The 22,614-nt window shown below is 35.1% G+C and overlaps 1 protein-coding gene across 16 annotated transcripts in view; it reads left to right on the forward strand.

The window, feature by feature from the left end:
• Nucleotides 1–22,614, forward strand: part of SYNE1 (spectrin repeat containing nuclear envelope protein 1) — a 282,607-nt gene that overhangs the window by 189,812 nt on the left and 70,181 nt on the right. For 13 of the 16 annotated variants that reach the window (XM_072332285.1, XM_072332289.1, XM_072332288.1 and 10 more), the window contains 13 exons: nt 1,379–1,546; nt 2,914–3,075; nt 5,076–5,270; nt 7,970–8,143; nt 9,820–10,011; nt 13,205–13,339; nt 13,914–14,020; nt 15,326–15,476; nt 16,274–16,405; nt 16,575–16,733; nt 17,389–17,598; nt 18,783–18,884; nt 21,041–21,160. In XM_072332285.1, the coding sequence (XP_072188386.1) occupies nt 1,379–1,546; nt 2,914–3,075; nt 5,076–5,270; nt 7,970–8,143; nt 9,820–10,011; nt 13,205–13,339; nt 13,914–14,020; nt 15,326–15,476; nt 16,274–16,405; nt 16,575–16,733; nt 17,389–17,598; nt 18,783–18,884; nt 21,041–21,160 (2,007 nt within the window). The remainder of the gene's footprint in view (nt 1–1,378; nt 1,547–2,913; nt 3,076–5,075; nt 5,271–7,969; nt 8,144–9,819; nt 10,012–13,204; nt 13,340–13,913; nt 14,021–15,325; nt 15,477–16,273; nt 16,406–16,574; nt 16,734–17,388; nt 17,599–18,782; nt 18,885–21,040; nt 21,161–22,614) is intronic. The other 3 variants (XM_072332291.1, XM_072332281.1, XM_072332297.1) reach the window with 1 other exon arrangement.

The following is a 22,614-nucleotide window of genomic DNA, read 5'->3' on the forward strand; positions in this document are numbered from 1 at the left end:
GCTTCAACAGCACTTCAATTGTAAAAATGTCCATCAAGGAAGCAGATGACCCGAGCTCACATCTCTTCATTTTCTGGAGAAGGGGAGGAAATGAAAAAACATACTCTGCAGCTGCTGGATGACATTTTATTTTCTGGGGCAGGTGGCATTCTTCGTGCTCTGTAGATTAAGTTAGGAGAACCTGAGAAGGTGACTGTGCTTGAGGAGCGACTTGGTTTCTGCACTATTCTTCCAGACTTTGTTTCGTTTTGTTCATGAATGTTATTAAATATTATTGAATTAGTAATGAGAAGAATCTGCTCCAAATTTGGATTGTTTTGCAAGTATTCTAAATTCCAATATGTACAGAAGGGACTCCGTTCCAAGAAAATGCATTATTTTGAAATTAAATAGGACTCTTTTTCTTAAACCCCAAACATCCCTTGGCAACAGTGGGCTATTGCCTTCTTTGGATCTCTCTAATTCCTCCTGCCCTTAGTTATCAAACCATACATTTTTGTGTACTTTTCAAAGAAATAATGTAAATTTCATTTTCAAAAATTCTCGTTAGCTAATAAAATTAAGCCAAGTAAAGATTAAACAAGAAATATTATGATGACTGTAAATTCCCCAAAGGGTAACAAATTAAGCACATAATGTAGGCCTGTATTTAATTTAATTGCTTTTTAAACCTTATTTGTTAAATATTATTTCCGAAAATGAGGCCACAAAAAGATCTGTAGCATATGAAATCTTTGTTCCAGTGTCTTGCTGCATCACCAAACACTAAATAAACAAGATCTGGTAAGAAATATTTTCTTCCTGATTTTTTTGATGATAATTTAAACATTTGCCTATTTTACTTAGCATGTTGGTCCCTGTGATATTTTATGAGTCAGTTAACAATACTTGTTTCCTAGAAGGCCAATGCTTAATCCTCCTCCTTATCTCTTTGACTTCAGCATATTTCATTTTGGTTCTTCTGTTGCCTACTCTGTGTTTATCAAAATGATATTCTTTGCCACCTACAATACCGGAACCTGCTGTCTGATGTGGGCTTTCCCTGTCTTTAATTGTTACAATGCTAGAACATTCCAAACTTGAGAACTCCCCTCACAGCTTTTCCATGTCTTTACACAGTCAAATCTTGATCCTTCTTGCTAATATTCATCCTAAACATGAAAAAAATGAGTCCACAATTTTCATCATATTAAAGCTCTAAATGTACTTGTGACTGTATTTATTTTCTCTGTTCAGATATTTCTTTTGGCTTTCTGGGGTGTTGTGTTTTTTGTTGTATATTTTTTAAAGCACATATGTAATGAATCAGTATGTGAAAGGATATTCTTACACATTGTCTTTCATGTTGAAATTGCAATTATATGCTTCATGCTTGTAGGACATTGCATATTACCAAGCCTTATCTGCTGAACAGTTGCAAACAGAAGCTGCTAAAATTCAGCCTAGCACTTCAGCCACTCAAGAGTTTTATGAACCAGGCTTAGAATCAGCTGCTAGTGCCAAACTGGATGATTTGCAGCGTTCTTGGGAAACACTGAAGAATGTGGTAAGTCTGCATCTGGAGGGTTTAAAACAATTGGCCTGCTTGTAAGGAATAAAATATAATGAACTTGCTTAGCTTGTATTTTCCTCTGAAGTTCTTGGCTTCCTGGGGGGCAACAAGAATTGTCATTTGCAAGATTGTATTACATTGTCTTTGTTTTTCCTTTGAAAGTCTATGCAGGATGATGGACCTCCATTAAGAAAAAATAAGTCATTAATGTTGATAGGTGCCTTCAGAAATGCTAGCTATTTTCAGACTATATTCCAAAACCTAAAATGGTATTTAACTCATACTGGATATGTTGGCACAGACATCCAATTCATCCAAATACTGAGTCATCTTAATACAGTTTTGCATAATAGTGTAGTATAGTCATTTGATGCTGTGTCAAAATGGCTTAAGTTTTAATTATGTGCTGTAAATCTTAACTCTTTGCAAAGGCATAGTAGCTATTACAGAGTATTAAGAACTTTGCTTCTATCAAGTGGTATGCATGCATATGTTAGAGTGCATAAAATCTATAATGCATAAGGTTTCCCTGTTGAATAAAGCACCTTTTTTCACTAAGAGAAAAAATCATTTGACTGATGATGTTTAAACAGACAAATAATTTTAGTGCCATTGGTTTTCTTTATAGTTTATACTTTTGAAAACTGATTATGCAAGTTTCTTTGGTCTCATAAGCCTAGAGATGTATGAAGCAGAAGAAAAAGAAAATCCATGAGTAAACAGTGTGCCCTTGTGGGCAAAAAGGCCAGTATTATACAGGAATATATTAAAAAGAGTGTGGCCAGCAGGTTGAGGAAAATTCTCCTCCCCCTCTGCTCTGCCCTGATGAAACAACATCTGGAGTATAGTGTTCAGTTCTGAACTCAGTTCAAAAAAGACAGGGAAATGCTAGAGATAGTCCAGCAGAGGGCTTCAGAGATGAGTAGGGGACTGAAGCATCTCCCATGTGAGAAAGTGCAGAGTGACCTGGATCTGTTCAGCCTGGTGAAAAGAAGGCTGAAGGCAGATCTTATCAATGTTTGTAAATATGTAAAGTGTGGGAGTTAAATGGGTGGGCCAGGCTTTTTTCAGTGATGCCCAGTGACAGAACAACTGGCACTAACTGGAACAGTTGCATCTGAACATGGGGAAAAACTTCTTTACTGTGTAAGTTAGAGCACTGGAACAGGCTGCCCAGAGATGTTGTGAAGTCTCCTATGGAGATATTCAAAAACCTCCTGAACACATTTCTGTGTATCCTCCTCCACGGAGTCTGCTTTAGCAGGGACCTTGGACTATATGATTTCTAGAGGTCCCTGCCAGCCCTTACAGTTTTGCACATTTCTATGAGCCTAAAATTTATACCTTCTACTCCCCTTCAGATAAGTGAAAAACAGCGCACACTTTATGAAGCTCTTGAGCGCCAACAGAAATATCAGGACACACTTCAATCTATATCCACAAAAATGGAGACCACTGAGATGAAACTGAATGAGAGTCTGGAACCAGCCAAGAGCCCAGAGAGCCAGATGGCTGAACATCAGGTAAAAACTTATATCTGATAAATAAAGTGAGACCATGCATTACCTGTATATCTTTAGTTTCCTTTGTTGTTAGATAGCAATAATCTTTGTAGTTAGATGACTCAGAAATATGCGGTAGCTGTATTAATCTACATTCATTCCATATGTCTTGCCTTTGTAGACTTCCTGCTCTTCTGAAGAGGTTGTAATAGGGATCCTTTTTAAAAAGGGGCCTTACAAAGAATTAAGAATAGATCACGAGTTTGACATAATCTGTTATCAGAGATTGGGTTCACTGACGCCTACACACGATTTTCAGCATGACTGCTATTAGCATATCAATACATGCTGTTATATATAAACTATGTATAAGGTTCTCAATATTATTAGATCATAACCCATACTGATAAATTGTAGTTGTCTTAATATAACTTTTGCTTTGTTAAACAAAACAAACATTCCAAATAAGATTACAAAAAATTGTCCCAAGGGAAGTTTTAAAAAATGCTGGTCTTAATAATGTCAGTCTCTTAAAAATAAGAGAATATTGTAATTATTTGAAATAAAATACTGTAATTACATTCACGAAGCAGGTTTTCCTCTTCAGGTTGTTAATAACAGCATTACTGACAAAGAGTGAAAACAAGCTATTGTGCTGAAATTTACCATATCAGCTTTCATGCTACAGGAAAAGATTTTCTATTTCTAACTCATTTTGTAAGGCTTCATTCTTGGATTCTCAGAGTGTCAAGCTAACAAAATGTCTACATTCATTAAAGTACAGATTAATTATTTCCCTAACAGCTGTTTATCCTTAGAATGCAAAGAATCCTGAAGAATTTTGTTAAAGAGGTAACACTCTTTCTGTCCATCCACGTGGGCTGGAGGAGGATGAAACCACACAGTTCTCAACCATTGTTACATGAATAATTGCAACACTAAGCCATTTCAAAATTTTTTTGAGCTCGTTAGTTAAAAGGAAATGTGGACTAGCCTCTCAGCTTGATTCACTTTTTTTTTTTTTTTTTTTTCCTTTTCACTATGTTTGCAATGAAGTTTTAAGCTAAGTTGTTTGTTTTGGTACGTTTTGCAGTTTTTACCTTCAAATAATTACACCAAAATATTTTAGGGATATAGAAGTTCTGATGTTGTATGTTGGTTTTGCTTGCAAAATTCTTCATTGGAGTACACGTTCTTGTGACAAAGAGCCAACATGTTACAAAAGACTTCCTGAAATGATATGCTGAATGAGAAACGGTTCTGTCATGACTGTCTCAGTTGCACTCTGGACATTCCTTTTCCATGTCCTGGAAAACTGAGTTATTACTGTATTCAAATGCAAAATAGAGCTGCAAGTTTATCTCAATAGGTCTTCATCAAGTAATCAATCAGCAATCAGACATATGCTGAAGTTGTAACCATCTAAGCATTCTGATCACTCAGAACTGTCTGATCGGGCCAGTTTGTTCTTCAGTACCAACCCTGTGACTTTTAAAAGATAACATTTGGCTTTTGCAGCACTGCATGATGTCCTGATTATCAAGTGTGTTTATAGACATGAAAGTAAACTACTTTCTCTAAGAGGTTGGTAATGCAGCATCCTTTCTTAGGTATTATCTGTCTAGGCTAGAAACAGTGGTAGGAATTTCATGGGGTTCATCTCTCGATGTTTGTGGATATTCTTGAAAGTTATTTGTCCAGTTAGTAAACTTCTGCCTGGAAATCACCTTGTACTGGTGTGTTTCTCACTCACTCACTCATTCGTTATCTTGACTGTATCTACTTGAATACCCTCTAGAAAGTTTGCTGGAAGAGCAAAATTATATGTATAATACTTCCAAAATTCCTTCTAGTGATATGTTTGAAATTTGAGATGAGTAATGAAATCCAACACTGATATATTGTACTATGTTGTATTCCTCATGCTCCTTTGCTTTTTATATTAAAGATACTCATTCTTAAATACCTTCTTCTCTCTGTTAAGTGAAACAACCAGTTTATTTGCTCTCATTTCTGACTAGGCTTTGATGGATGAGATTCTAATGTTACAAGAAGAAATCACTGAGCTTCAAACATCATTAGCACAGGAACTGGTTTCAGAATCACTGGATGCAGAAGCTGCTGACCAGCTGGCATTGCAGTCCACTCTCACGGTCTTGGCAGAGCGAATGGCCACGATTCGAATGAAGGCATCAGGAAAAAGACAGCTATTAGAGGTACAGAAAAACTGCAGAAGAGTCTCTTTTGTATTACATTCCAGATTTTATGAACTTTTTTTTGACCAAAGACCTTAGTCACCATTGAATGTTTCTAATTCAAAAAATTCATTTTCATTCTCACAGTTTCTTTCACTAGTAAGTTACTCATCTTCTTACGCCATAAAATAACTAGTTGGAACTTGGAAATCCATTCTGTATATATTTATTTTTTATTTAATAGCTTCTTTGACATTTTCTCAATAGGTGCTTTATTTTCTTGATATTTCTTGTTTAAAAGAAGTGATGGACTGCAAGTATGAAAAGCGGTAACCTACATTAAAGCTGAAACTTTTGAGCAGTCACTTGTCCAAGCTGAGAGACAAGAGAGTGGGGAAAAGTTAGAACCTCAAAATAGTATCTCTTTCAAACTGCTGCACTGCTGCATTGTTGTCTGTTCTCATCTTCTGAGTGATTTGCACACAAACTATTATAATGAAAGACATGCCCCTTCATTTCTTTATCTTTGGTACAAAAGTTGTGGGGGGTTGTTTGTTTGTTCGTTTGTTTTGTGTATTTTTGTTTTCAATTACTAAATGTAAGAATGTTGTTGTGTATTAAGCAACAGTCCTTTATTATACTGGTGAGGAAATGTATTCATGCTAAAGCTTGGTACAGGCTGCTTACTTTGAATGCTGCAGGGCAGATCTTCTACTGTATTTTCTAATAGAAAAAGTAAAACCATAACTGCAGCAACTGCTGTCTTTTTAATTTCTATTATCAACAGATTCTTGAAGACAGTTGGATCTGTAGATTTACCTGGGTTACAGAGAAGTCATGGGGTGCATCAGCTGTGTTAGTTCAGTGCAGTAACTTGAGGCAGTGAACATATCCTTAGGAAATATCTTTCTTATACTGGAGAAATTTCCTTATCAGAAGAAAAATGGCTTTTATTTAAAATTAAAAAGCTCAAAATAGAATAAGGATCTTATTGTAGCTTATGCTCCTTACATAATTTTGATGGCACTTAGGAAAAGATAGTAAATAATTGGAAGAAAAAATCATAAGTCAAATATTACGCCTAAAACTTATTAGGATTCTGACAATTATCTTGGTAGATTAGTAGAAGTATACTCCAATATTCTCGGTTAAGAAATAGAAATATGGTATGTAGCCAATATTCAGTAACTTAACCTATATTTTACATAGCTCTGATTTCACAGACAAAATCTTATGGGAATTTTCAAGGATTTAGAAAGACAGCTAGAACAAGAAGTGAAAACAGTTTGCTGTTGAGGGTGTGGATTAGCAATATTTTTATTTATTTTTTTCTGTGAAGCTAATGTAAATAACCAAATTTTAAGAACTTTCAATTCTTAATTACCTGGGACAGTTCTTAACTAGTATTATTCTTTAAATTATTCAAAATTTCTAATAATTTTCCAATAAAAGTTAGGCAATCAGAAAAACTACACAAATGCTTTCCTTGGTGAGGATTTTACCCTGCATATATATGTCTGCATTTTCATAATGCATGTGTTCTCAGCTTATTGAAGTAGACTGGAAGGTCTCTTTTAAAAGAAGGATGTTTTAGCTCTGATCTGTCGAGTGGGTTTGTGAACAGAAGTGCGGTGGGTTGACCCTGTCCAGCAGCCAAACACCCATTGATGTATTATCAACATTGTTCTAGTCATAAATACAAATCAGTACTGTATAGACTGCTATGAAGGAAGTTAACACCATCCCTGCCATACCCAGTACAATCTCCACCCCTCATTGCATACCACTTGTGTCATACTAAGATCACACTCTATCTGAATCATCTAAATATCCTCTGACTGTCTCATTCTAGTTGTTTTTTATTGCTGAAATCCACTCTTCTCTATCCAATAGCTCCATAACTCATTTGTGCTGAAGTACAGAACAGGACACAATAGCTGTGGCCTCAACGGTGCTGAGTGGAGGAATAGGATCGCTTCCCTCAGTCTTCAGGCAACACAGATGCTAATGTGGCCCCACTTACCACTATATCTCTTTTCACAGTGTTGGTTTATATTCAACTTGGTGTTCAGTAAAACCTTTTGGTTCTTTTCGGCAAAGCTGCTTTCCAGATGATCAGTCCCCAGCATGTAGTGCTGCATGGGGTTACCCCTCCCCAGCCTGTGGGGCTTTGTCCTTCTCTTTGTTGAATTCCATGAAGTTCTTGTCCATTACTTTCTCCAGCCTGCTAAGATCCCTCTGGATGCGATCCTCTGATGTGTCAGCCATTCCTCACAGTTTTCTTATGGGTAATCACGCTTGGAGTATGCTTTCATTCATCATCCAGATCATCTATGAAAATGTTAAACAGGACTTAATCCAGTTTTGATCCTTAGGGTACACAACTAGTTACTTGATATCAACCCTGCTTCATGTCGCAGATCACCAGCCTCTACGACCAGCCAATCTGCAAGTTTTTAAATACATATCTGACAGATAGGAGTCAAGGAATCTAGGCTGTGGGATACTGACTTACCTGAAACAGAATTTAAGACATCAAAAAATATGTTCAGTAATATCTCATGAAGTGTTCAACTTACAAAACACAATGCTTATCATGGCTTAGAAAATACAACGTAGAAACTGAGAGATGGGAGTGAAGAGGGCACAAAAAATTAAGGTGATTTTAAGGTGTATTGCTCTTAAAATGTAAAAAAAATTGCTATGATTTATACCTCTAGGAAAAACTAAGTGAGCAACTGGAAGAACAGCGACAAGAACAGGCCCTTCAAAGGTACCGCTGCGAAGCTGATGAGCTTGACCACTGGCTGCTCAATACCCGTGCAACGCTGGACACTGCTCTGGTTACTGCTGAGGAACCTATGGATATGGAAGCTCAGCTGGTGGATTGTCAGGTAAAATTATCCATACTCTAGTGCTTAGATAAAGAGGAAGGGCATAACTTGATAGGTAAACATGGGACATTAACATTAAGACCATGAACAAGTGGAGTGAGCCAGTATATTAGTGGGGGAAAAGTTTCTGAATTCCTCAGTATCCCATATATATATACAGTTTGTTTCATCAATTATTTGTGAAATAAAAGACTTCTTCATTTTTTACTGAAGATTGCAAACAGTGATTTAGAAAGCACATAAGGACAACAGTAGGAAAACAAGGAATTCAGATTATCAGAATGTTTTCTGATAGTTTTCTGATAGCAATAGTTTTCAGAGGAGCTGTTTGTTTTGCTTTAAAGGCCATGTATTTGACTTGCTGCTTTTGCTCCTCCCAAACTGGTGATGTTGAACAGCTCACCTGATACATGCGAAAACACCTGCAGTGTACTTTCCTGCTCCTTTTTCTCCAGCTCAAGAACACACTCCCACTAGTGTTGGTGGCTGGGTCATTGCTGTGCTTTCTTTAGGAGTAATTCCTACCCAGACTCTGAATTTAAGATTAATCATCAGTAGTTATTATTTCTATGATTTTAATGTTAATCAACTCAATTCCAAAACAACTGAGGAAAATCTTCTTGCTGCAATAAGAATCAACTGCATATACTTTGACTGAAAAGATTTGAGACCATGTCATCCAAATACACAAATTAATGGAGATATTCCATTTTTTAAAGGAAAGTCTAGAACTGTATGAACATAATAGTTAAAATTATAAGAGAGAAAAGGCAGATGGAGTCTAAGGACACCTTTTTACTCTATATACTTATGAATTTGAACAAAGCAATATTTTTCTAAAACATAATCTCTAGGAAACATTACTATAGAAAGAGTCAATACTGCTCTTTTTTTTACTGTTTTTTTTAAATCTTGATATAGTAAGTTTTTTTTTAAAAGTCCTATATTTTTTTCCCAGATTTTAGAGACTTCATGTCTTATCCTGCACACATTTCTTCAGTGAACAGTGGAAACAAACTGATATCAGTCTAGGTTTTTGAACAAGTATTAGCTTTGAATTTGAAAGATTAAAATTTACACCATGCCTGTAATATGTGAATGGTTAATGGAACAACAAGAAAGTAGCTTTTGAGAATAAACATGCCAGAGATTTGTCACTTTAAGTCTCTCTTTAGACTAAAGAGGATTATTCAGAAATCCTTAAGTCCATCATGCACCAATCAGAAAGAGCAAACAGCGAGAAGAGAAGCTTATCAATGCAGCCAGAGCAACACAGAGGAGGAGGTAGGAAGCATTTCAGTAAATGCACATGGAAGAAGAGGAAAGAAGTAACTGTGTGCTCTATTTTTTGACACTATGGATGTCAGACTATCATCTTAGCCACTATTTACCATTAATGTGAAAATAAGTAGCATCTCATCAACAACAAATCTTATGTTTCAAATAACTCAACTCTTCAATTACCAATTTTGAAAAAAGGCTGCAAACAAAGATGACAAATGCAAATGTTTTTACATGTTTTCATAAGGACTTTGAAAGGGACTGAAAAGAAAAGTAATGAAAAACTGACTTGCTGTTAGCTTTGCAGCAGGTGAGGTAGGCCACAGGTCTCCTTGCCAGGAAAAGTGAGATGCTAGAAAATGTATGAATTTGCTTCTTTGTTTTTGCTGCTGCAGAACATGCTGGTTGAAATAGAACAGAAGGTGGTGGCCTTATCAGAGCTTTCTGTGCACAACGAGAACTTGCTTATGGAAGGGAAAGCTCACACTAAAGATGAGGCAGAGCAGCTGGCTTTGAAGCTCAGGACACTGAAGGGCAGTCTTCTGGAGCTGCAGAAAGTTCTCCATGATAAACAGATCAACATTCAGGTAAGTGGCTTGTTGCAATTGTCCCAGCGGGCAGGATTTTGAGGGGATATCATGGCAGTGTTATGCAATGGGGAAAAGGAGTGAAAATACTCTGCTGATTTATTTTGAGCTATTAATGTTTAATTAGTGAATGGAATTACACTCCAAAATAAGGTACTGCATAGCAAAATTTAGCTTATCATTTCAAGCACTGCTTTTTGGTGAAGCTCGCTCTGCTGTGACACATCACTCCTCCCCCCGTTTACTTCTTCTCTGGGCTTTGCTGTGCAAATTAAACGTGATAAGCTTCAAAGATTTCTGGCTTGTAATGCAGATTAAATTCCACTGAGAGGTTAGCTTGAAAAGTCACTTAATGTGCTAACAACTATTTTTAGTCCAGAGCAATTGGGTAACATAAAGTATGAGGTAGCTTGAGCAAAAATAAGGAAACAAACAAACAAAAAGTAAGGAAAAATACATAGGTGTTTATTGTTATTCCTTCTAAGACTGAGGCAATACACAATATGCTTAATATTTTGACCCAAGAACAGTATCTGTTCTGAGGGACAAAAAGATGTTTGCCCCAATCTTCAGTGTTATGTTATTTTTACATAAATTTAGGTGAGTGAAAAATGTTATCAGTGACATGTGGGAATATAATACTGCATTCAGATATATTACGTGCAATTAAAATAACCTTTGCTGCTGTATTTTAAAGTATGATGCTGTGATTTAACTTACTTAAACTTATAAAACAGATTTTTTAATGTTTTTATATCTATAATAGTAACAAAATAATTCCCAGATGCAGAATATGTCTTATTTAAGATGCCACATGCATGCAAAGTTTCCTTTTAAATTGCAAGCAATCTTTAGTCTTCACCTAGGGATTATGGAAGAAAATGGTTTTGGACAGTGAAACATCTACATTTTCAAATGGGAAATTCTTGTTGGATCAGAAGAGGGTATTAAATTAAACATAATTATTTTTCAATCAGCTAGAATATACATTGCAGCTTCTGTCTTCCTGTATTCTAGCCCTGCTTTTACAGTGTTTGTTTTTTTTTGTTTGTTTGTTTTGTTTTGTTTTGTTTTCCAAACAGCTAGGCATAAAGTATTTCTTACATTATTATTATTACTTTTACTATTTATTTTATTTTATTTTATTTTATTTTATTTTATTTTATTATTCTATCTTATGCTGTTTCTTGTGGAGTGAGACTCTGAGCATGTGATAGACAAAAAGAAACAAACAAACAAAAAACCAAAACTAACTGAAATTCCTAGCGATCATTAACTGTGAAAAACATTACATGATAACAGCATTGCTGGTCATGCATATAAGATACATATACTTTAGATATGTCATAGCCTTGTAATTTCCCAGAAGCATAGACAAGCCTGAACACAGGAAATGCTGTGAAGCTGCATTACAAGACCAGGGTATAGTAAAGACCAAGCTGTATTTTCCTTCAAGCAGAAATCTGTTATTCCTGTAGCAAAGGGCTTTTTAGTAACCAATGTAAGATTCTGTCATTTCCTTTAACAATTATAGCTTTCCTTAATTAACTGTCATTAATGATCTGAAAAAAGTCTTAAAATTATATTTGTAAAATAAAGCAGGGAAAATCATCAGGAATGTGCAGAAGCAGGAGTGTTCCAGGCTGTAATGATTCCAAATGCAATATTTTTCAAGCACTTTGAGAGACATATGAAACATTGCTTTGTACTGTTATCTTCTAACATCTGAGACTTAAGGATAATAAAAATAGACTTCTTATTGAAAAACAAACAAACAAACATTAAAAATAAATAAATAAAACCAGGATCCTGGATTTAAAACAGAAAAAGTTTTAGCTTTTGCAACAAAGTGTGACAGTGGTGGCAAAGGCTACATAATTTCCACAACAAATAGTATGCCTGATATGAGTTAGCACAATGCAGAGCTCCTTTGAATTTTCCCTTTCGTTACCATTTTCTTTAGTGAATTACCAGTTATTTCTGTGTTGTAGTAGATACTCCTAAAAAAAGACAACTTCAACCACTTATGTTCCCTGACTATTTAAAGGAAGTTATGTTCCCTCAGATGGAAATCAAATGCAAGTGTTTATATTCTGTGGTTGTAGAATTAATTATAAAAGTGTTTTCATAAATAATTCTGTACTAAGCAGTAGGTATAATAGTGTATTTGCAGAACCTCTTTACATCCATAAAACTGCAAAACCTTTTGTACTCTTTACTACTGTAGGAACTGCAGGACTACAATTTGTCATAATGACAGTGTAATACTCTATATTTTAAACCTTTACAGAGGTGAGAAGAGTCCAAATCTAATAGAAGTCAATGAATCAGCCTAAATGCAATGAAAACCTAGAGACTGTTATCTAAAGGAATTTATGAGTACAACAGGAATTGTCCCTGGAGTATATAGGATACAATAGAATTATTTTCTTTTTTTGACATTTACTTAAATTAGATTTTTAAATTAGACCCTCTTTATCACTCAGATAATATTTTATTTCCCTATTCTAATAGCCTGAAAATGATGCTGTTTACATTCCAACCACATTAGCTTTTCTAGAAACTTGTTTCTAGGAAGCAATCACAGTTTACCCACAGACTGAATCAGTCACCCATAAATGGAATCCTTTGTGAAACTAAGTTATGTCAGGCTAATGGCTCTTTTCAACACTACAAACCTGCTTAGTTATTTTGCTCCCTTTACAGTTTATATCCCCTAATCTGTCCTGTTAACTCTACAATAAGTTTTTGAGTCCATTGTCACCCAAAACCAAAATGTCATATTAACTGCAACTTACTTGGCACAATTCTGCTGTTAAAGTGCCTAGTGCCAGGAACACCAGTGGCAGAGGTCCATCACAGTAAAGAGAAACAAGTGAGGTAGTGTCCTCAGACACCTCCAACTCTCCTGGCCTCCGTCTCATTTCAGACAAAGACTCTCTGGAACACTAAGCATGTTATATTTTCAAAGAGGGTGCTATAGTGTCTGAACCATTAAGCACTATTTTTCTGTCCAGAATGAAACATCGGTGACATATGAATCCTAGGTCAGAAATCTGAAGTCATAACTCACTTCAGCATTTATGAGTTTTGGAAGATTGTCGTACATGTAATTTTCAGATGGTGAACTGGACTTGCAACCAATACAAGAGTTTTGTGTTGTTTTGTTCTGTTTTTTAACTATTTCTTAAAGCAGGGATCACTACAAGAAAAGGAGGAGAGCAATCTGGATTTGGTTTCCTCACAAAGTCCCAGTGTCCAAGAATGGCTGGCACAAGCAAGGACTACTCGATCGCAGCAGCAGCAGAACACTCTGCAGCAACAGAAAGTTGGTGTTTCGCATTTTACTTCCATCTTTAGCTTATATTTAACATATATACTTGAGGCATTTTTATTAGTTTTTTTCCACTGAAATCTTCTTATTTACACTTGTTCCTTGTCCACTGTTCCTGTAATTGCACATCTGTTATGTCTGTAACAGCTAGAGAGACTAGACATCCTGTATGATTATGGTCAACTCATTTCTCACTCTGTAATTCCATTGTGTATCAGAATAATAAAATTGAATTAGTGCTTTAAGCTACTGTAAGGAGATAATGGTATTTGTTCAAAGTATTAATGCTCTTTATAGTAGCAACAAATATGCACATCACACGATATATTATTTTAAATGATGCATAGGCATTCTCACTGGCTCAGGTTCCAGAAACTGTAGGACATCAGTCAGTTAGTTCATCAATCCACCTCAGTTTATGTATCCATTTTTTCTGTCTCCCTGGGTGGAGATTTTGTACTAGTTTAGGTGGCCAAGTATTTCTGTATCAGAAATAGTTCAGCTGTCTTTACTTGACATATCTTTCCAAGGCAGAAGCAATCTGTTTGACATCTTTTTGCTATGTTAGGAGCTGGAACAAGAGCTAGAAGAGCAGAAGAATTTGCTTCGGTCAGTAGCATGCCGTGGAGAAGAAATCCTAACGCAGCAAGGTATTCCAGAAGGCTTATCTATAAGGTATGTTTTAATGTGTTTTTTTCTGTGAAATAAATTTATTTGACTTTATCCCTTGCCATTCCTTTACTTACGTCTCTCTTCCATGTATAATCCTCTAATATTTGTTCTGTCAACTTTATATGTCACATTGGATACTAGAGTCCTGGTTAATAATTGAGAGGTTTGGTAATACTGTAACATAAACTGTTTTGTGCTAATAGATCTCTTTCAGCATTTAGAAATACCTTTTACTATCACGAAACATGTAAAAATTGCAAATTATTAGGATTCATTAGACAAGTAGTGGATTAGTTACTATTACTTTCTGGTCCAGCATTAGTATGTGAATAATAGCTGATGTCTATGTGAAAAAAACAACAAAATTATATTTTGTCATTGTAACCAAATAATCCCAGTTGAGATATTCATTGCTTAATTTTATTTAGCCTTGAGTTAGAGAATGTTTTTCTTTTCGTAGCCCTGTGTATTTTGAATTTCATCTCTGCTCTAGATTTTCTTGCACAATTAGCCATTCCAGGGAGGTAATTGTCTTTAAAAGTCTCATCTCTGCTTTAGAGGAGGTGGAAGAAAATAGCTGCTTGCTGCCAGTGCAGACCTTGAGGGAGCACCGGGGGGGCCAGTTCTTGAGAAAGGGAAACTAAGATGAACATTATTGAGGAGCAGTCAATCCTTCAGTTTTAATTTTTCCTTGATTTCAGCACCAAAGTCTTGAACACAAAGGTGGTTCGTGAGGAAGGAGAACCAAGACTTAAACATAGAGAATGCACTTATTAATTTTCTCAGCATTTTCAATAATTCAATGTGTTTTCTTCTTAAAATGTTAGAAATTAGCGAGCTTGAATCTCCCTCTATCTGAGTCTTTCCTCTGTGATTTGATATTATATTATAGAAAACAGTAATCAAAATGAAAATGTTCAACTTAATTCACTGTTTACCAAAGATAAACTCTTATGCTTGTCCTGTACTAAAATATCAAAGTTTTTCTTGCATGTCAGGAGGGGAGAGGAAGAAGGAGAAAATAATTATTGATTTCAAGCAATGAAGTAAGACTTGTTTCAAGGTTGAATTTCAATGCAGGATATTCACAGCTTGTTTGGGGGGGTTCTGATTTAATCAGGGTAATTACAGCATATTAGAAAATACATTTTAATTTATCTGCCAAGAACAACTTCCTGTTACAAGGAAAAAATTTTGAAGGTAGCATTTAACTCTGATGTAGAATTTCTGAACTGAAAAAGGAAATAAACACCTTACAGTATTATAACTTTTGTATTTCTTGAAACTTTCTGTGTTTTCCCATTACAGTGAGAAGCCAGAGAAGCTCTCTTTAGAGCTGTGCTTGGAAGGTGAGAAATCATCACCTGAACAGCAGCTGAAGATAAAATGGGAAAGCCTGAACCACGAATTCAATACCAAGCAGAAGCTTCTCCAGAAAACTCTGGAACAAGAGCAAGTGGTAGTTATTTTTAATTTTTCCTTTTCTCTGTGAAAGGAGTAATCACAACATAAGTTATAGTATGTGCATATCAAATGCATTAAGCTGATGCTGATAAAGCAAAGAATATGGAACATTTTCTTTTTGTGTCATATTTTAAAAACTTTTAAATATTGTCACTAGCATTGCTTTTGTTCAGTGATTTTAATTGCATTTCTATCAGTGAAGTAAATTAAAAGGAAGAAAGGCTTAGACAAAATTTTGATCTACTTATATAGTTCTGGACAATTCCGTAACAAAATGTCCTTCCAAAATTGGCCGGAACTCTGGTGACAACTTAGGAAAAAAACTAAAACTTTCTGTTTGAAGTTATTAGTTAAATTTTTTATTCTTTGACAATTGTTGGTATTTGATGAAGAACCAAGTGATTTCAGCCACAGAATTTTTACTGAAAGAAACATGGATTAATCAGATAATCTGGGTACACTCCAAGGCATTTACTGATGTACATCCTGTATTTTACTGTCAAAAGTCCCAGGCTCAATATTCTTTACATGATACTAAAATCTAATTGCAATGATATAAATGTCTTGTATTCATTGGATAACAATTATTTGAAATCAAATACAGGTACTTTTTTTTTTTTTTTGCACTTCAGTTGAATCTCTTGATTTATCTTTTATACAAAATATTCGTGATGAAAACAGTCATGTAAGGGCCATTATTTTGTATGCATGGTCAGAAGCAGAATCTGTATAGCTGACTTTTGTGCCCTATATACTATAGAAGCAATCTGATTAATATTTCTCTCTTAACAGCTCTATAGCAGGCCAAACAGACTGATTGCTGGACTGCCTTCATATAAGGAGAATGGACAGGATGAGGAGAAATCATCTGTATCACCAGTATTGGTTGAACTAAATCAGGCCTTTGAAGATGTGTCATCTGAGGTAACATTTCAACTGTCTTTACATTGGTTTTGCAGCAGAACTCATTTTATTGTGAAAAATCCTCTAGCTCCCAACAGAAAATTTACTCATTTCCAAGTGAGAGAGAGGATCTTCTACTTTTTCTCTGTTGTTTTTGTTGTGTTTTTTTCTTTTTTTTCTTTTAACCCAGGCTGGACGGGTGGAGAAGGAAAGTCTACATCTTGAACGGAAGCTGTATGATGGAGTTGCATCTACCTCCTTATGGCTAGATGGTGTGGAAGAACAGGTATTTGTTGCTACAGCTCTGCTGCCAGAGGAAGAAACAGAAACATACCTCTTCAAACAGGAGGTAAAGAGTCCATGAACTGGACTTTTTTTTAAATTGTCATTAAGGCAGCATTTATGCTGTGGTTTAGAAAGAAAATTTTAGAAGCCTGTTTAAATAAAGTCACTGTCATCTCTTTGCATTGCAGTATACTGCTGCTTTTAGAAGTAACTTTATTGAGCACGTAGATAATATCTTAGAAAGCAGCATCTGACCCAAATTTTGCCCGGTCAGAAGAGAATTAAACATAGGCTTCTTTCTCTATTTTTTAATCTATTTATCTTCTTAGTATTAGCAGACACCGCCCTTTTGAAACTGAAATTAAGTAAACAAAGGGGAGGAAAGCTCTGGGATATTGAAAGAATACAAACTTATCAACATGAGAGTTGAGAAAGAGAGAAAAGCTTTTTCATGCAGCAGATGACATAAGGCAGAAGCTTCATTTGCTTTTTCTGAGCCCCTTATTCAGAAGGAGGGACCATTTGAACAGGATAGTCTTGTTTTATCACATTTTCCTCGGATTAAGGTTTTCATTGTCAGAAATTATGTTGTCAGTTGCATAACTTTGTATTTAACAATTTTGTTAGTACCTGGCTGCAAAATTGACTGTGGTCAAGTCAAGTATACTTGATTCCTTTTCTAGAATGTCTAATTGTCACTTTGTTTTCTCCAAAATCAGTCTCTTGCCAAAGAAATCAAAGACATAACAGAAGAAATGGATAAGAACAAGAATTTATTTACTCAGATATTTCCTGAGAATGGTGATAATAGGGAGGTTATAGAAGACACTTTGGATTGTCTCCTGAGAAGACTGACCTTACTGGAGTCAGTAGTAAACCAAAGAAGCCATCAGATGAAAGAAAGGCTTCAGGAAATAATGACCTTCAAGGTATGATGTCCATCTGAAGGAACTGACAAGGTTACACATAGAATACAAGCATAAAGAACATGACTCTCAAAGCAAAGAGAATTTTGATACAAAAAATAGAAGCAAGTTTACCAAGGATTTTCTGAAAATTAAACTCTTAGAGCTATGCACACAAATCACTGTCCAAAGTTTAAACTCCATGCTAGACAGAAAGGATCATTCATCCCATACCTTCTTACCTTGTTGGCATTACAATAAATTGAATTACAGTTACACTCTAAAGTTTTGTGATAGCATATATGGTAGTGTGCACATTTTTCTTTAGCTGAGATAAAATGAAAGCAGTACTGATTCCTGTGAGAAATTATATGTCAAGACAGAAAAAGTGAAGAAATGTGTGCATTTACAGATCTTTTCAGAGTTCAGAAATACATTCAGATCTTAATTGGCCTTCAGCTTAAATCTTATTCTTAAAGCATAAAACCTTCAATATTGTTTTAATGAAAAAACATGAATTACAGCAAAAAAAATTTAAAAAATTAATGAATAAAAAAATTAAACAATTCCCACCCTTATAATGGTGAAAGCCTTAGGAAACACACACATACACACACACACACACACACACACACACACACACACACAAAAAAAAAAAAAAAAAAAAAAAAAAAAAAAGTTGTGATTATTTTATATTTACAATATTAGGAGATTGGTTTGAATGAATATATTGCAATAATAATAATAATAATTCTAACTTGGTAAAAGCTCTAATGCGTAGTTAACCCTGTGTGGAAACCTTGTTTGCTATGTTGTTTCACTTGGTCAAGTTTGCAACAGCTTGTCTTAAAAAAAAATATATAACATTGTTTGTTTGAGGACATATGCGATAGAATGAACTACAGAAGAGTAACATTTCTGTTAAATAAAATTATCTAACTCCTCTCACTGGGAAGGAAAAACCAAGTTCACAGGATATGTTTTAGTAGTTGCTTTAGCTTTTTGCTCACTTGTATCCATTTGTACTTTGAGAGATGTGTCACTTTTTGCATTGGATAATTATGATGCTTGAAGTTTTGAATGGTTTTTATGGCTTAGCGCTGATATTGTATCATTGTAATGCTTTAAAAGTTTTGGTACTTATATTTTTAAATTGTTTTATGCAGTGGTTCACTATAATTTTTTGTTGTTGTTGATGTCTCCCTTAGAATGACCTGAAACTCCTGTTTACTTCACTAGCTGATAGCAAATACTTGGTTCTACAGAAACTAGCGGAGGCAGCTGAGAAACCGGAAACAGAACAAATTCAGGTATTGCCAACTATCTTCTCTTTGGCAAGATAAATAAGATGTAAACTTTCTATTTAAAGTACAAATGGATGCTAGAGATGCTTTGTATAGGAAAATGTATGAGTTCACATAACAAATTTGAGCATTAGTATTTGCAATAGTTTGTTTGTATATAAATGAAAAAGAAAAAAAAAATGTATTTCTGTACCTCCAATTAAAGGGGTTATACATACATTATGTGAAAGAAAGATAACTTCATTGTGACCAAAGAAGGCCTAAAGTTATCTTAGAATTATTTGATTGGTTTGCTTTATTAAAAATCAGTCAGTTTCGACAAAATGTATCTTTTTTCCTCGTTTCTATTTTGCTAATGAAAGAAGTAGAATTGAGTGAAATACACTAGCAGCTACTTTTCATGGAAGCGTCTCATTACCCAAGGGCTACTGTTGTTTGGTACCAGCAGGTGTATGGGAAGATGAGACATCCTTCAACTAAACAGAAATATTTGGGTTATAATATCAGATGATCAAATTCTGTAGAAAATGTAATTCTCATACACAACTTTAAGTGACACTGTGTATTTCTTTTCTATTAACCATAATGTGAAATAATGTTAAAAAATACTTCCTATTGTATAACTATCAAATAAGAAAACAACAAACTAGAAAAAGCAAATTAATTTTTTTTTTTTTTTTTTTTTTCCCTGATAATCTACCTCGGCCTTGGAAATTTAAAAGCATCTGATTTTCTTTGTTTGTTTAAGATATGACTGGGAAAATAGAAATAATGCACTCAATCAGCAATGTAACTTAGGTAAACGAGGCATAAATTTAGTGAATATGTTGTCCACGCTCTTGTTGCGAAAGGAGACTAAGACAATGCACAGTTCACTCATAAGAGGAAGATGGACAGATATTTATTGATATAAACAGTTGTAAGATGGGAATTTGAATAACAGTAACAGCAACTTAACAAGGTTCAAAGTAGCTAAATATTCTTGACCATTTGCTATACAGAGGGTAGGGAGTGCATAATGAATCTAAGATGAAATATTTGGGAAGCTAATATAGCTTAAAAGCAATAGATCTGTCTATACAGCATCCCCACATCCTGACTGAACCTCTGTGCACCTCAAGAGATGTCCCTACTCAAGGGGAGATTCTGGTGTGCAGCCAAATGTTTGCAAGAACTTTCCAAGGGGTTTTTAGGCTGCCTTACTTTGTATGGGGTAAGATGATTGACTCATAGTCATACAGCTTAGAATTAGTTCTGTTGAACCTGGTGTCTTTTACCAGGTGACTGAGTACCAGTGTTGAAACCTTGATTGTTATTAGTCACAAGGACAAGGCCTTTTGTATCTTATTGTATGCAGTATGCTTTGGGCATAATAACCGGGCTGGTTGCAGGGGCAAGGACTGCACCATCATAGTTCTGCATTAATGGAAGTCAGGAGACTTAGGAATAGTTTAAGCATATAACTAGATAGCTTCCAAGAAGAGACCTTAACAAGGGTCTGTTTTATATTTTTAACTTACATGCATACATTCAACAGAAACCTCTTACTTTGAAAAATCTTGTTTTGCTTGCAGCTTCCATTGATGGAAAAGAAAATTGAATTATCACCTGTGTATACTTGTAAACCCCAACCTTTGTGCTTTAGCTATAGCTTCCCAAGTGCAAAAGAAGTGTACAACACCTTTTCTTTGACTGTAATTCTTAGCCCTACTCTGGTCCTCTAAAGAAAAGCACAGAGCTTTTTTGCTGTTATGCAGGATTCTTGCTGTGATGGGTGTTTACTTGGTGCTCAGTTGTGACAGGAAAAAGTACTAATACAAAGAATACTCCATGACAGTGTTGGAATAGTCCTTTTGTGCCTAAACTCTATAATTAATAACGGGAACTTCACAGCAAGATTTTGAATAAAAGAGTGTAAACAGCTTGTGGTTGAGAAATATTAATAATAATAAGCCACATTGTATTTCAGTTAAAAAAGAAACAAACAAACAGCTTACCTCCCAACTTAACACTTTATAGTATCCTCTGAAATCTCATCAGATTCATTATATGAAAAGGGTGAATGAATACTTCAGGCAGAAAACAAAAAAGAATATTCATGTCTGGCAGCTATAGTTTCGTTTTTAGACATGCAAAATAAATGATGTAATTTTCAAATGCAGGTCATAATGCAGGCAGAAGAAAGTTTGAAGGAATTAGATGTTGGAATCAATGAATTAAAGAAGAGTGTAGATAAGCTACAAATAGACCAGCCTTCTGCACAAGAGCTGTCTAAGCTGCAGGTAAGGTTCATAAGTTCTATCCTAGAGCTGTATGGTGATATGAAGGGTATCGGTACTTTTTGTTGCTCATAAAGTATTTGAGGAATATGTAATATGTACTTTAAAACATTTCATATAAATTGATAGCTTTCTGCCTTGTTCTTCCCCTAGTTTTTCTACTTTAGCTTTTACAAATTGTCTAACATCAATATTAGCAATATTAATCATAAAAATATACAAAAAAAAAAAAAGTGTTTATTTTCTGCTCTTGTCAAGTCTCTGCTTGCAAGGACAAAGTTTGTTGAGCCCTGTTTTCATCACTGTGTTGATCTGATGAGATGAGGGCAGGTAGGGTAGGAAGGGGATGGTAAGTATGACCTGAAACTGGAAATGTTCTGTTTTCACCAAAATGCCTTTAATGCTAAACTAAAAAATTACCTTGTTCATGCACGCAGGTTTTCAAATATCCTGTGTCCTACCACTTAAGCGCAAATTTATGCAGACTTTTTAAGGCTGTTGAATCTCCTTTCTGAGCACTTTCATGAAGTGCTTTCACTGGAAAAGTGAAAGATGAAGAGATTATTTATGACTGAATTTTACTTTTTATAATGGCATAATTTTAAAGTAAAAAGAACAGATGAAAATGGAACATAAATAAAAACAAACAAAGCAGTGATCTCAACAAAGAATGAATGATAAAATATTGTGTAAAAGGTTTTTTTTACCTGTTTTTTAATCCTTTTTTTTTTCTTCTTTCCTAGAGCCTGCTGCTCATTTTTCTTGTCACGTTATTTGTAGATTCCCCAGTCCCCTTTACCTCAGTTTTTAAAAAAGCCTTCCATTTGCTTTTGTACCATTGTGCTTTGCACATTTCTCTCCTTAAATCTGGGATAGACGGCAGCAGTTGCAATGTGGTTATTTTGTTCTAGCACTGGATGGTCTTGGAAATATTTTATTTTCTTGATTTCCATATACCTTGCCTTGGATAAGTCTTTGCCCAGTGTGACTCTGATCTTATCCTCACAATCAGACGTATGTTCTGAGAATATAATTCTCAAAACCAAAATAGTTAAATAGTCTGGTCCAAGTGAAGGAAAACATCGGTATGGTGTTATCACTTCTGTAGCTGATGTATGCAAGCTGACAATTAGCAACAGGAACTTGTTCTTCCAACTGGCATGTTTTGCATTTGCCAGTGTAGGCACAAATGTGTATTCTACACTTTTCTACACTGTGCTGTTCTGTACTATTTCTCTTTGCGGCTTAGTTTGTTTTTCCTTAGGGTAGTAGGTAACTGCTTGCTACGGCACAGATTTCTTCCTGTGCTGAAGCAGGAAATGAAGACAAGCCTGACTGTGAGATGTTTGTACTTTGTGTAGCCAAGATGGGGTCAGTACAACACACTACATTAGAAGAAGCAGAACATAAACAGCATCTTCAGTGCACAGCTGCCACACCGGTTTGGTTTTAGAGGA

This window comes from Excalfactoria chinensis, chromosome 3 (assembly GCF_039878825.1).
Source record: "Excalfactoria chinensis isolate bCotChi1 chromosome 3, bCotChi1.hap2, whole genome shotgun sequence".
NCBI lineage: Eukaryota > Metazoa > Chordata > Aves > Galliformes > Phasianidae > Excalfactoria > Excalfactoria chinensis.